General features: G+C 40.0%; 1 protein-coding gene across 1 annotated transcript in view; it reads left to right on the top strand.

Annotated features, from left to right (window-relative positions):
- The window catches only part of actn3a (actinin alpha 3a), a 22,334-nt gene extending 20,083 nt beyond the window's left edge, over positions 1-2,251 (top strand). The window contains exon 21 of the mRNA XM_080852686.1: positions 1,646-2,251. Within this exon, the coding sequence (XP_080708812.1) occupies positions 1,646-1,804 (159 nt within the window). The 3' untranslated portion in view covers positions 1,805-2,251. The remainder of the gene's footprint in view (positions 1-1,645) is intronic.
- Positions 2,252-16,004: the final 13,753 nt, after the last annotated feature.

Genomic DNA, 16,004 nt, shown 5'->3' with positions numbered 1-16,004 from the left:
AGCCTAGACTAGAGACTAAAGATCTGCTTGCATCTCTTCTTATCACCATGTTGAAATGTAAGTAGTAAGAAATCTTGCAGAATAAAAAAAAAATGTTTGCGAAGAACATCAAGAATAACTGATCTGTATTAGGTTGGTTCATGGTAGCACAATATTTTTGTGGTGCTACTTTGTCAGACGTAGTTCCAAGACCGTACTGGGTTTGGTGTTTATTTTAAATGAGCGCCCCGTGGCTGACTGAGGGGATGCCAGTTACTCATCTCCTCTGGTGGACGAATTGAACTTCCACTGAACTTGTCAGTGTATAAGCATTGTGAAGCCACTGGACTGGCTCCCAGGCCTAAGCCGTGACTAGAGTAGCCTAGACTAGAGACTAGAGTAGCCTAGAGCCTAGACTAGAGTAGCCTAGACTAGAGTAGCCTAGACTAGAGTAGCCTAGAGACTAGAGTAGCCTAGACTAGAGACTAGAGTAGCCTAGACTAGAAACTAGAATAGCCTAGACTAGAATAGCCTAGACTAGAGTAGCCTAGACTAGAGACTAGAGTAGCCTAGACTAGAGACTAGAGTAGCCTAGACTAGAGACTAGAGACTAGAGTAGCCTAGACTAGAGACTAGAGTAGCCTAGACTAGAGACTAGAGTAGCCTAGACTAGAGACTAGAGCAGTGGTTCTTAACCTGGGTTCGATTGAACCCCAGGGGTTCGTTGAGCCACTCTCAGGAGTTCGGCAGGGGTCAAGACACACGCAGTATAGCCCGGTTTACACTAGCAATGTTGGGCCGTTTTTATACATACCTACGTTTTGAAAAAATCATATTTTATTTTTCAAATTACGAATGCACTGATGAAGCTTGCAGGGTTCAGTACCTCCAAAAAGGTTAAGAACCACTGGACTTGAGCCTAGACTAGAGCCATGGATAGAGAAGCCAGGTTTTAGCCAATATCGGGTTTATGCCATAATGTAAACTAGGGGTGGGAATCTCTTGGCACCTCACGATTCGATTTTTTTTTTCTTTCTTTTTTTAACACATCCATTTTATGTTGAAATGCAAGCTGCATCGACTATTGCATTGCTCATAGAAAGTCAAAATTGTGACGATTAAAAGCTTTTTCTTTAATAAAGCAAATAGAGAAGGTGATTTTCTTTAATTATCAAACACAAAGTAGGAAGTGATTTTAGACTCTGAGTTGCAAACTCAAATGATTCAATAGTCGAAATGATTCGATAATCGTTTTATCGGTTTCGAATCGATAATCAATCGATAATTGCATTAAAATGGATGTGTAAAAAAAACGATCATCAATTCTAAACCGATAAAACGATTATCAATCCATTTCGACTTTTAAAACATTCGAGTTTGCTACTCAGAGTCTTTGCTACACTTCCTACTTTGTGTTTGATAATCAAAGAAAATCAACAGATGAATTACCTTCTCTGTTTTTTATTAGAGAAAAAGCTTTTCCTTGTCAAAATTCTATGAACAATCCAATAATCCAATAGTTTTATTTTTTTTAATTACAAAATTGATTATGAACTTTTCTGAATCGAGAGAGAATCGTTTTAGAGAGAATCGAGAAAAATCGAATAATTGATTTTTTACCCCCACCCCTAATGTAAACGTACTGACTGATTGTGCCCTGTTGCAGACCTACATCACGGTGGACGAGCTGAGGCGGGAGCTGCCCCCAGACCAGGCCGACTACTGCATCAGCCGCATGACCAAGTTCATCGGCGGCGAAGCTCCACCAGGCGCCCTGGACTATATCTCCTTCTCCAGTGCCCTCTATGGAGAGAGCGACTTGTAAAGAGACACTCCTCCATGTCAACCTCCCCTCCCCTACTCTATCCCAATGCACATACCAACTCGAAAAAAAGATGAGCTGACACATACCAGTTATCACAAATTAGAGATTCTCTACAATCTCCGCTTCTCACTTTTTTGTTTAGGTCATGATTCAAGAAGCATTAACTAAGCACTTGTATTAAAAATGTATTGTGGTGGTGAAGTGCGCGCTCTCTCTCTCTCTCTCTCTCTCTCTTTCTCTCCCCATCCCTCCCTCCCTCTCCCTACTCTGCAAGTTATCACTTCACAACTGTATGTAGTGGTGGAGGATGCTTGGCTCATGTACTGTACCAACAAGACTATGAAGTTTTAGATTTTATTTTTGACAATTCTGGACTAAACAGTCCTCTCCATATCACATATGTGTCTTTATTCAGGAGAAAAAAATAATAAAATCACTTCTACATGGTTTCATGTATTGAGCCCTTTTCTTCTCGTTATTTTAAATATTATCCAGGGTTGAGGTATTATCCAAGGTAACTTTAAAAATGAATTCCGTTACAATGACTAATTACCTTTTAAAAAATGTTATTCAGTTATCTAATCCAAGCATCACAATATTAAAGTAATGTAACTTGATTACTTTCCATTATTTTTGTATTACCTTAATGCCAAATGTGCAAATGAAGAGAAAAGCAACAGATGAGAAAAACATCAATTAAATGCCTTTTACTTAAGTGTGCGGATGGACGGATTAAGAAACCACGGGCCCCTGGGCCTGGACATGTTAAAGGCCCCCCCAAATAAAGACTTGACATTGGCGAACAAGATACATATTACCCAGCAATCATTGCATATCTGTATATGAGAAAAATAACAAATGAATTAAGAAATTATTCATTTAATTGAATCAGCTTTTTAATAGTTATAATAGTAAGTGTATGTACGATAAGCATATCATGGTTTTAGATTGATACTGACGATTTCCCCCTAAAAATTATGAAAACCATGACAGAGACAGGTTTGCCATTTTGAGGGAATATAAAGCATAAGGGATCATAGCTAATCCAAAAAAAAAATATCATCCTTGATCACTGTCGCATTAAATTAGTGACACTTTGGCATCCATATGTTCCAATTTTTTTAGAAAGCAGGGTCTGCTCTGCCTTTGAACCTTCCGCACTGGCTGCCTTGTCTAGTGTTACGCCCCTGGCGCACATGCACATTTTCTAACACAGCACAGGTAGCCTACACTCAATTTAAGCCATTAGCAAATTCACAAAATACACCTTATTCAACCACAAATAAGAGATACATAAGCTAAGCTCTGGCTTAGGGGTCCCCTGAGCTCATGGGTCCCTGGGCCTGGGCCCGGTAGGAAACCGAGTTGTATAGCAAAGTAATGTAGTTTACAAATGCTGTTTGAATGTTGTTTAAGTGATAGTCGCGGTAACGGTGCGTTGTTTAGCTAACCTGTTAGTATTGCCTTCCTACTAACATAATGAAAAAGGGGGACTGTGAAAACTTGGGTGATTCTATGTGGATAAAACACAAGCCTCAAACAAGTTTCAGTATTAACATCTGGTTATTAACAAAGCAAGTTTGGCTAAATATAAATGAACCTACCGGATGTCTGTGTAGACGTTAGCAGTGTGGGTCTTACCTTAAAATGCTTCATTATATTTGGATAACGACAGTTTTTTCACCGCAGGGAGGCATAAGGTGCACTGCACTGTTAGACCAGTGAGTTTGACCAGGCCAGGTCACAAAATTGGGAATGACAGGTGGGTTCTTAGTTTTCCTAAAAACTGTAAAAAAAAAATTAAAGACCTTTAGAAATGGCAGACAATTATGACTACTGGTTTAAATGCATTGAAGAAAGATTTAAAATACAATCCCATACAGGCTAGCATGTTTCTCCCAACACTAATTTACAAGGGAAGATCGGTCAAGACACCCAGCTTTTGGAAACAGCCAGTGAATTTCAGCAAAAAAAGATGTTATATATATATTAATTATTATCTATATAATATTATAATATAAACCAGATAAAGTACCAAATGGTTAATCCAAATATTATACTGACGGATAAGTTAGCACTGCCAACATTTCTACGTTTCCCCCCCCCCGATTGTTAACAGCTCTGACTATGAGCGCCCTTAGCAAGCTAGCAAGACATTCCCTCTCCCCCAACAGCAGTTTATGTTACCAAACAGGCAAGACAATTACAGTGTTAAACAACATATTTTCTAAGTGGATGGCTAAAAGATGCCCTCGTGAAGTTCAGTGGTCATGTGGACACCTTACTTTGTTAGGGTTCTGTTAAATTAGGCGCACAACCCCTTCAGAAGCGGTGGTGTCATCAGTGTTTTGTTGGATTAGGCATACGACATCTTCAGAAGGCTCAACAGTGGTGTCTGGCATCCCAGACCCACCCTCCTCTAGCCTGGATACCAGCCCGAACCCCGCCCACAGGGAAGTTCCGTCTGGCTTTGTGCAGTTGGGAAGAGAGTATCAGAAGTCAGGATTCTGTCGTACCACTCAAATTGACAGGGCGGGCTTTATATGATGATGGACAGATGAGATGACCAACCAACGCTTGAGTTGATTAGATAGATAGATTAGTAATCGTTCCAAGATGGCGGTGTCTCTGGAGCTTAGTGTGACATATTTTATGTGATTTAAGCTATCTACACGACTTTATGTCTACATTGACTCGGTTAGTTGTGTATGTGCAACACGAATGTTGCTGAGGATTGACGGTCTTAACTGAAGCGCTCTAGACCATTATTGATAGGTTATTGCTAACGCTTAGACAAAACATCCATTGAAACACATAGTAGCTAGCTAGCCTTGCTGCTAATAAGTACGTGAGCAGGCATATATCACAGATATTGACAGGGCATTCATTTTTAAACAGGAACAGAGAAACGCGATTAAGGCATTTGTCGATCGAAAATATGTTTTTGCCGTCCTTCCTACGGGATCCGGTAAAAGTTTTAATGTATCAGATGGTCATACTATATTGCTCTGATTGGTTGTAGGTATCAATTGAGCAAAGAGGCATTTTTTTCCCTGATTCGTTGAAACACGCCCCATAATCACAGCCCAATGGGTCAGTATCAGACTCATATTCTGACTATAATTATGAGTATGACATCGTCCGGCTAACCCTCCTCCATTTTTGGGACAACAACCGCAAGGTACACCTTGAAAAGAGTTCACATGCATATGTCTGTATACTGTTGCTTTATAGTGACATTGATTAGCTTTTGTATTTTCTACACTGTTAGCAATTCCTGTGAAATCTGTATATTATTGTAGAACTGCTTTAAAATAATCACAATTGCAAATTGGGAAATTGTACATAAACGAAACAGAACTGATCCTCTGCATTATAGCCTACTGTGTGTTCCGCAGTTGCTTCGAGGATGAATACAGCCTTTGGGCTCAGATACACATACGCGTTTTTGTAAAAACGCGACGCTAGGAAATGCATTGATTCCTATGGTAGCCTACGGGGCGCTTTGCGTGAAAGCGCGCCGTACCATAGGAATCAATGTATTTCCTAGCGTCGCGTTTTTACAAAAACGCGTATGTGTATCTGAGCCCTTTCACTATAAAAGGGATAATGTCAATTTCGAATGGAGCTACCGTAAATCCTCAAATAGTGGCCGGGGCTTGTATTTACTTAGGCTGCACAGCGCACCGGCCTTTATTTGGGGCAGGCTTGTATTAGGGGCAGGCCTTTATTTCTTACTTATCTTCTGTTATAGAATTGTATTATTTAAATAATGGGCATAATTGCAGTAGGCTAATATAATTAATTGCATATGCGTTTAACACTTCCCGCACGCGTAGCGCTTTAGGTCGGGGTGTCAACGTAAAAAAATAAACATCGGAGTTATGGTCTCCACTGTCAGTCACGGAGGAAAAGATTTCCAAAGTCTTGAATTTAATCATTTTTCTAGACACTATTATGCTTATCGTGGACTGAAAACATTTATTCAACGAGCTGGTTTGATATCCAGCCTAACTTTCTTTCTACCTCCACCTGCTAGTCGTAGCCTATCGCATTCGTCTCGGGTCAATGTCAAACTTCTTTGCTGCTTTTTCTCCCGAATGTTCTTCAGCAATCAGCATACACCATCTCTTTGAATTTAATATCAAAATAACGTAAGTCTACTACTGCTTTATGATCCCTTCTGGAAAAAGTAACCTAGCCAACTTAAACGTTAATAACAACAGTAGGTTATACGATACGTGCATTTAGGCTAAACATTCGCCTAGTAGTCCTACGTGGGGAAATGTCTTTTTTTTATTGCGAACAGCCCATGAGATTAGCCAACAATATTATATAATATAAATATTAAACATGAGGAGAACATGTATTTGTGAAATGCATTCAATTCAATTGTGATGCCTACTTTGAGCCGACGGACTGATGCTGGTAGGCTACAGTAATATACCGGTAGGCTACTTTAGTTTACCCCCGGCTTGTATTCGGGGCCCGGCCTTTATTTGTCCGTATGGACCACGACCCCGGCTACTATCTGAAGCCCGGCTTCTAACTGAATCCCGGCCTTTATTTGAGGATTTACGGTATATAAACATGCACAACTGATACGTACTAATAAAGATAGTAAAGTAAAGTTGGGCAGAAGCCAGAACTTTTTTTTTTATTTTTCTGCTTTGACCCCATGGCCCATGTGCAAAGGTGATAGTCAAAAGTGAATAGCTTAATTCACAGTATTACGTCTTACACCATCCCACAAGTAGTCATTTAATCATTAGCATAATTAACAGTATTACGTCTTACACCATTTCACAAGCAGTCATTTAATCATTATCACTCGTAAGGTAAACAATGTCTAACGTTCCCATGGAATAAGTAACATTTTCCCATGATGCAATTGTGATTTTAAAGTAATTCCCAAGAACTAATACAGATCATAAAACAGATTTTGACAAATTATATATATGTTTTACTTAAGTGGGAGCAGAACCAGCAATCACTCTGTAAGCAAGGATGATTCAAACACGTATGATAATCGGCTTAATAATATTAACCAGCTATATTTCACAAACATTTGGTGGGCAGCTACCAGATGCCATTGCTCGTGATCTCAGGCAAGTCTGACAATTTCCGTTACTATGACTGGTGGTTATAGTCCACATAGAGGCTTTGTTTGTTTGTGACTCGCGTTTCGTTTGTTTGTGAATTATGAAACTAATCTAACTCCATACAGCCCGGCACGTCGGGTCATTCACAAACAATTCACCGCGTTACTCACAAGCTTTCACGATGTAGGCTATCCAAGTTCATTCCACATCCAAATCCATTGGTCGATCTTCGTCCTAAATTGCAGGTAGTTTTATAGTAATCCATGAGGTTTTTTTTTAATTAAATGTGGTGGCCTTTCTAAGGTTTCTAATTTTCAAACTCTAAGATCCAGTCAAGGCCGGGGGTCTGGTGAGCGTGGATTACGCACTCGCGATACTCCAAATTTGAAAGAATAAAATCCATTTACTTGGCTCCAAAAAGGTGAACATAAACGAGTAGTAAATTCAAACAAAAACGCAACGTTAAAGACAGTAATCTAAAAAGCCTAAGATAGTACAGAAAGGTGGTCAAAAAACGTATGTTTTACGCGCCTCTAGACCCAACATTTGGCTACCAAGTCATCTACTAAGGAGCCATCCAGGTGACATCTACTAATGAGCAGTCCAGGTGACATATTCTAATGGGCGGTCCAGGTGACAATTTAACAATTACCCTCTAGTTCAATCAAATAATAATCCAATATGCAGATATAAAAGCAATATGCAAATATAAAAACAATATAATCACACAACACAACCAAAGTAACCCAGGGCAAATGCAAACTTTATATCCGAACAAAAATGTCCAAAACGTCTACAACAATTATGTTATGGCGCTAATTTGCATATTTGCAAATAGCGGAAGCCATAGAGGACAATCTTACAATGCAAAATGCACAATACAAGTTAATTCCATTCAGGGGGATTTAGAACATACCCTCTCTTGACTTTCCAAAGCAAGTGCAACACCAATTATCGCCCCATCAGAAACAATACTTAAACCAGTAGTGGAACCCACAAAATATTATTCAACAGGAGATTTAGGATTTCCACTAAATACACTTAGCTTTATTTTTACATTGATACAGAATCAACAATTACGGCGCATTCTGATACACTCAATTAATTCTATTTCACTTTACTGAATTGTTGTATTGACTTGCCTGAACTAAGAAAATTTGAGAACATTTCAGAGAAAATGGCGCTTTGATAATATAGTAGTAAAATGTACGTTTTCAGAAGAACACAATTTTAGTTTGTTTAATCAGCACCATTTTTCACAGCGCACTTGTCGATATGTCCGCGAGAGGGCAGTATTGTTCTAAAAGCATTGTCTTTCTTTGTAAGAATGTGGTTGTCTATAACATCAACCGTCTCCGGTTTTGCGTTGCATTACAAGCACAGTAAATTATACAAATCCCAAATTTGGGATGCAATATTTTTGTCCACCAGTGTTCAAGGCATTTAGATCAACAGAATTTTGCGTGAAGTGTATTGTGACATAATAGGAGGCAGGCCTGAAATAGAACATACTTTTCTTTTCGACTTGTTTACAGAGATAAACTACCAAAGACTAGGTACTAAAAGGTCTATCGGTCTCTGAAATTATGCAAATATAGTAATTATAGAACGAGAAATGTGGTTGCCCCACCGTAATGCTGTCATAAGACATAATTGTTTACAATCTCCAAAAAAAGACGACAATGAACGATATGCAGCTTACCGTAAAATGCTGCCATCTGGCCCGCAAGATGTGTATTACCCGTGTCTGAAAAGCCCTTGTTTTGTGTATTATCGAAAGGTGAGAAGTAAATGGGAAACTGTTTAAACGAATTTGTTTAGATTGAAATGACATCTTTGACGTATGGTATTTGAAGCCTGAACATTAGGAGTATAATGTATCTTTAGTGTAATTTGTGTGATTTAGCTAATGTAGTAATGGTATCTCTTCCAGCCAACACACCCTTTGAAACATATAAACATAGAGCCTTTTCACAGCTATGAAGCATCACAGGACACCAAAGGGTAAGTTTGTTTTTTTGTTTGTTTGTAAATCACATATCATAAAAAGCCTGTAGAATAATAAAACAGATGTGGTGGCGACATGTAAACATGTAGAATATTTGGCCTTAAATTGGCCTTTTATATACTCAGTGTTTGAAAGCGTTGGTTATTGTTGTACACACTACACAATTCTGCCTGGCAAAGCTTAACCCCACACACCACAGACATACTGTAAATAGATGGTCTTGAAGAGAAGTCAGTAGCTATAATGACTCAGGTTAGTCAGATTAATCACGCCAGTGTTTCGATGGTTCTGTCCTGCAGTGAAACCACAACAGAGAGTCAGGAAAATGTGGTCTCTACTGAAGAGAAGTGGAATGATGAGGACGGAGAAGACCATGCGGTGGACACACAAACCACAGATGGAGCTATCAAGACTGATACACTGGCGTGGATGTGGGAAGGTTTCATTGTAGATGACTACAGCCCTAAGCCAACATATACAACGATAATTCCAAAGGCAGTTGAGAGCAAACCGAGAGTGACAGTGCAGGAGCCATTTCAGATGACCTTGAGAGAGGAGGAGAGGCGGCTGAAACCCAGGCGGGCCAGCGTGGTAGCGAGCGTCGAGCCTCAGAAACCTCCGCAGTTTAAGGCGAAACCTGTCCCTCGGACTTCACGCCTCTGTGTCTACCAGAAAAGTCTCCAGGAGAGCGAGAAACAGCGCGAGATTCTTCACGACAAACGAAAGAAATTTCTCCTGGCCCTCCAGCGTCCTTTCAGTGCTGCTGGAGACGCGAAGCCAGCAGACGAGAAATTCACCGAGCCAACCACGGAGAAGTCAACCTTCAGACCGCTTATAAACACCAAGGTGCCAGATTTTCCAAAGCTGCACCACATGTTTGAGGGCCGACTCAAGAACCTCAGGCAGAAAAGGCAACCCACTGTACCTCAGCCATTTAGTTTCCAAGTTAGTGACCAGGTGACCGTCACCACCAAGGAGTCATTTATAAAGAGCATTAAGTGCCAAGGTGACTCTAAGAAATCGGTATCTACAAAGGCAACGGCCAGACCGCCGAGGCCTACCAAGTCTGTTCTGCTGAGGGAGGAGGCCGTGAGGTTAGAATGCGTCTGCATACTTTATGGGACACCATTTACCATGAAGGATCTACATAGCATCTTTCAGGGTTCAAAAAGAAAATCTGTAGGTTTAGGCTACTTATTGATTCACCTATAAGGACAAGCTTAAATACCTTGATAGATTTGGCAGAGCCCCTTTTTGTCAATAGTGTTGATTTGTGAACTCCAGTGGTCAAGTGTTTGTAATGGTATATAACTGTTTTTAAATAGCCTGCATAATTTAAGTTCACAGAAAACAGGGACATGTTGCTTAGACATTTAGTCGCGATGATTTGTAATTAGAGTTATATCTCAAAAGGAAGAAACTATCAACTGAGGCAGCCAAAAAAATGGAGTATGACAACCATAGGTCAGATACACAGACCGGACTCCATAAAGAGGTTGGAATGTGGATGTCTGCTCAGAAGTGGCGGAGTTCTGCAACTGAAAAGAGGAAACAGTATTACAGGTTTGATGAAATGAGGCAGTTGTTCACATTTGAATGATTTAAATAGCGTTGTGTTGCGGTCTCCCTTAGATCATAAAGGGACATACGTTCAGGGCACGCCAACACACACTTCCACTATGATGGAACTCATTGTGTTACAACAGGGAATTTGAAACTTTCTTGATTATAACACATGGCTTTGTGTTTAATTACCACATAAAGATACAAAAAAAACTTGTACCACTGACTTTTGTGATAGGAGAGAAATGAGAGCGCACAGCGCAGAGTACCAGGTTCAGCTGGCTGAGATGATGGAGCGCGTCAAATGCAGGCCTTTGATGTTGCAGAGCCTCGACAACGTACGTATTCCTTAGGCGTCATTTTCTCACTGGTGAAGACTATTCAGTGTTCACTCCATACGATAAACGTCCTTATCGTTCTGTCTTAGGTTTGAATGTAAATAGCTGCATGTAAAAGAGAAGATATATGTAAAGGATAATGGATGAAACAACGTTCTGATAACAGAAAATAATGCACATTCGACGTGGTAGTGCAGCCACAACCCTGTCGTCCATTATACCTTACATAACCAAGTCATCTTAGTCAATAGCTAAACTGGAATGGCAGCATAGTTTTTACCAAATGAACTAACACATTAGCCTTGTGTGTAGCATTCAGTGTTCACTCCATACGATAAACTTTCTTATTGTTCTGACTTAGGTTTGAATGTATCACATTAGCATTTCCCTGTGCAGAGCTGCAGGTCTTTTAAAGGTCATCTTCACCAGGGTGTATTTTCTTTGGCATGTCTCTTCTGTAGCCTGCGACACAAGAGAACTTCCTGATGTTGGAATACTCGGTGCTACATGAAGCTTTGGACTCAAGCAGAGGCTGATGAACAGAGCTGTCAGCTTCAAATGAAGGAAACTTAAAAGCACATATTGACCAGCATAGACTATTTCTTAATTCCTACAAGTTACTGACTACTGTACAGTGATGCATATTTCTTAGAAATACTGTTTTCAATACAATATAATATATGAATACATGATTTTTTTTTTTTGTGGTAAATATTTCGGGTACTGTTTTCAGGGACACTATACATAAGTACTGTCACAGAAAACATTCATTAGCAAGTTGGGTCCTTGTATTATGTTATTTTGTATTGCTTGCAGGCATCAATCAAATTGATTGCAGACAGCATTCACTTAAGCCATTTGGACATAATACGGACATTCTGTGGTGTGGTGAGGGAGATTGTTTCCTTTGAGCACAGTGGAGTTCAAAACCAAGAGACCTCATTCTCGAACATTTGAGGTCTATTGGACTGAACCAGTCTGCGTTGCTGGCAACCATACTGTTACTTTCAATCTTGGTGATCCCTAGCTATTAAAGGTTGAGTCCACGATAAGCCCTAGCTATTAAAGGTTGAGTCCACGATAAGCCCTAGCTTTTAAAGGTTGAGTTCACGATTCAGCTAATTGCTCCTCACAGTCCTCTAGCTGTCCATTCTTTGTGTGCACTAAAAAAAAAAAAAAAAAAAAAGGAATCGAACAAAGTGGCTCGGACCAAGCCATAAACTATTCCAGCCAATTAACACGTTGCTTCAGGAGCATGGAAGGAAGTGGTTTAATATGATTGGCCGTTGAGATCAAATAACAACCTTTAGCCAGAATTGTAGACACTACCTATAAAGGGCTAAATTATTACCAAAATTGTATCTGAACTTATGTATAATTTCACATATGGATAACACATAATTCCATGCATCTACGGACAATTTGGGCTTACAAACTTTTCAATGTTCAGATCTTCACATCCGATCCTTGTGATATTTGACCAGGTGACCACAGGCCATTAGAAGACCACATGGACATGAGTGCGTTAAAAATAAAATGAATTATTATCATTATTAACATGGACATGGCATTTAGCACAGGTGTATATGGTCCATTCTATCTGATGTGTTTGGGAATGATGGCTCTTGCTGTCCTCTTTTCGAACAGCGTTTTATTAAGGACAGCAATCAACATCTGCCAGAATGAGGTCTGAAAAGTGACTCCTACCTATGAAAAATAACATGACTAAATGGTGGTCAAAATATCAAACAGAACACAAATCTCCTGCCTTCAGCAAATGCAAGAAAGGGCTGTTCCCAATTCAAATTGCCCAAGTGGGGCCTGGTTACCTTGTCATTAATGAAAGGAATTAAGATGAAGGAGACAGCAAATGATAACAACAACCATCAAACGGGAAAAAAGGAAACCATTTTCATTTAAAAGTCTCACCAAACCTTTAATTTACATTGTTTTTCAAGACGGATGCTGAGAAGAGCTCCTTCATGTATACCTAAAGCAACGTATTTGAAGTGATTCTTCAAAGCAATCGGGAGTATATACTTTTAACATGATGCAAAGGACACATTTCGTTTTCTTTTTTCTTCATTTTTCTTAGAAAATAAAAAAAAGCAAACAAAGACAGAAATAAAACAATTATTCTGTTACAGATAAGTGATGGTAACTATACAGTCACATTTGTGTTAAGTGTGCTTATGGCATTTTCTATACCAATTAAACAAAAGGAAATAATTCATATTATATACTCAAAACAGGGCTTATGAACTTGGGCCAATCGCGTGTGTACTCTATACCTCATACCTCAAGTGAAATAACTGTAGTGTCAAATTTAGTAAATCTTCAGGTGTGTAGCTGACTCTGTAATGTGCCGCCATGACCTCTTTAAGACTTGAAGACGGGGAGTGAGACGGTATTTTTTTTAAAACAATGAGTGCATCTTTTCCGTCAATGGAGTGCCAACCGATATTTCACTGTATGTACAACACAGCACACTATCAACGATGACTCAGCGAACGGAACTCCAGATGAGCCTCTTGAATGCAATGGCATTTAGTGGACAGTGAAGAAGTGAAGAAGTTCCAGACCTCAAACCAACGTCCCACGAAGAGCAAAGTTAAACCTTCCGCCACAGTAAAACACCTAACGAAAACCAACAGAGGACGGCCGACTCTACGTCTAGATGCCAAATTTAAGGGAAAATGCTCCTTGTCTAAGTTCTTCTGATAGCTGCTGCACATGCGTAGATCACGGAGTTCAATTTGAGTGGTGGCAATGCCCTATCTGGCAACCCTGAGAAAACTAAAACCCATTTATTCATTTCGAACCACTGCTACTGCGCTGCTCGTGTTCAATGCCCCTTTAAAGAGCACTACACGCTGAGCACCACTCGCCCGCTTCACTCCCAGTGCAACCGCGCCTGGTCACTGTTTTCACCACAATCGTTACCACTTCAACCGGCTGCTGACTACCACACCGGCCATTGCATTCAACAGAGGAAACACAAATATACTCTATCTATGCCAGAGTCTAGGTATATGTATAAAAGACCATAGGGGGAGAGAAACACAAATAACTCCTCATTTCTGCCTAAAATATATACTGTATATTTTGATAACTGATGTGAAGGAATGATATGCTACAAATAAAAGTTATAATTCAGAGAAAGTTTTTTCTTTTTGGAAGAAAAGTGTCATGGCGTGTATCTTTTGTCTGTAGAAGGGGATTAGTAGACGGCTGCCGGATTATCCCATTATTCCCATGAAAACAAAACAGTTGAAAAGCATCCTTCTACCTCACACACTTCAACCCCCTTCCCTTGGTTCAGTCATAGAGTACCATTTGGAAGTCGTCCATCTGAATAATCACCTGGGTTACAATGATGTCACACACTCGTGAAGAGTACCGCCATGTTGGAGACTCCTCCCCTTCTTAAGGCAAGTGGTGACCAATACGTCAAAAGTCCCTTACCACAGAATGATGCCAGGCTGTAGAAGCCACACTAGTATTGCAAAAACAGAGAGAATTCATTCTCCACATAGTCATAGTCCAGTCAATTGCTTTTGGCATCTGTGGTTTGGTATCCACTACCAGTGGCAGCCAAGTATGGCAAGGGCTACAATACGAAATACAGGAAATTCATGTACATTTTCAACTATTTACATAAAGCATTAAATAAATATAAGTATGCACTGCATATGTGCACACTGAAAATATTTGCCACAAATAAAACGATCAATTTTTACCGATTGCGAGTCACTCAGGTTTTTCTGTACACTAGCTGGAATAGGCTAGACACACAGGGGCGTTCCTATGTGGAGCCCTTAACGCTTCTCCGTCTCTTCAGTGCGTGCTAACTGAGGTAAACAGGACTTCATGTAAACACTTTCAATATGCTTCAGGGAAGCTGGGGTGTGTTAGGAGCGCCACGGCCAGGATCCTCCCTTCTCTGCAGACCCTCCCTTCAGCACTGTGGGGGTACTTGGCCCAATCATCCCTGCCCTCCAGCGAGCTTTAACAGGCAAGGGTCTTGTCTAGAGGAGAGAGCAGGAGAAAGAAGGAGAGGAGTAGAGGAGAAGGAGAGCAGGAGAGAGGAGGAGAGGAGTAGAGAGAAGGAGAGAGAAGAAGAGGAGGAGAGAGGAGTAGAGGAGGAGAGAGAAGGAGAGGGAGAGAGAAGGAGAGGAGGACAGGAGGAGAGAGAAGAAGAGGAGGAGAGAGGAGTAGAGGAGGAGAGAGAAGAGGAGTAGAGAGAGAAGGAGAGGAGGACAGGAGGAGAGAGAAACTAGTCCTGCTCTGGAGTTGGGCGGAAACGTGTTGGTCACCACAGTGCGGCGATACAGAGCAACTTCCCCCTGGTCCACAGCGGACTGGGGAGCAGTACGTATTTATGCAGTGTCATACAACATCCCCATCACTTCTACATCTACACTACACCACCACTACATTGTACAATTAAAATACATTTGAAGTTCTTTTTTAAACAAAGTTATATATCTTCATTATAAATATTTTCCTGTGCTGTTGTGCCCTCTATCAATACAAAATATAAATATAGTGTCATATTTCCTATTTCTAGTTCTTTCCCTTTGTCTACTTTAAAGCATCTTTTAAAACACAGTTTTTCAAATGTACAATTTCAAACTAGAAATCTCCCAAGGAACATTTCCAAATAAAATCTGACAAATGTAATGAATTAAATAAAATAAAAAAAAACAGGAAGAAGGATTAAAACATAAATTGTCCAGGGGCTACGTGAGTGCATAGATGTGAAATTCACCCAAAAATGTCGACTACTAACGTGACATGGAACTCTGCCTTCTTATCGAGGTTTAATGCTTGGACAGGAGGGGCCTGTGTGGTGCGGAGATTATCCAGGTCATTCGGTCGCTTGAGATTCCTCCTGCTGTTTGCATGGGCCTATTTCAACTGTTCACCGTGTTTCACTTGCCTTGCTGAAATAAAAGTACTAATTAATAAGTGTACAAACAGTCTGTTTTTCGAGGCCATGTTTCTAACACTTTGTGGTGTACATTCAGGAACATTCATATTGAAAGTGAAAAAACAAAGAAACATAAAAAAAAAAAAAAAAAATCAATATTATTCATTATCATTAACAATTACCATTGCCGCAATAATTTATCATATATTACAAATGATTTCTACGTTTTTTGCAGTCCACAATCCCTGCCGGGATT

This window comes from Sprattus sprattus, assembly GCF_963457725.1.
Source record: "Sprattus sprattus genome assembly, chromosome: 1".
NCBI classification, from domain to species: domain Eukaryota; kingdom Metazoa; phylum Chordata; class Actinopteri; order Clupeiformes; family Clupeidae; genus Sprattus; species Sprattus sprattus.
Note: the sequence above shows the minus strand (reverse complement) of the source record. Positions and strands in the feature narration are given on the sequence as shown.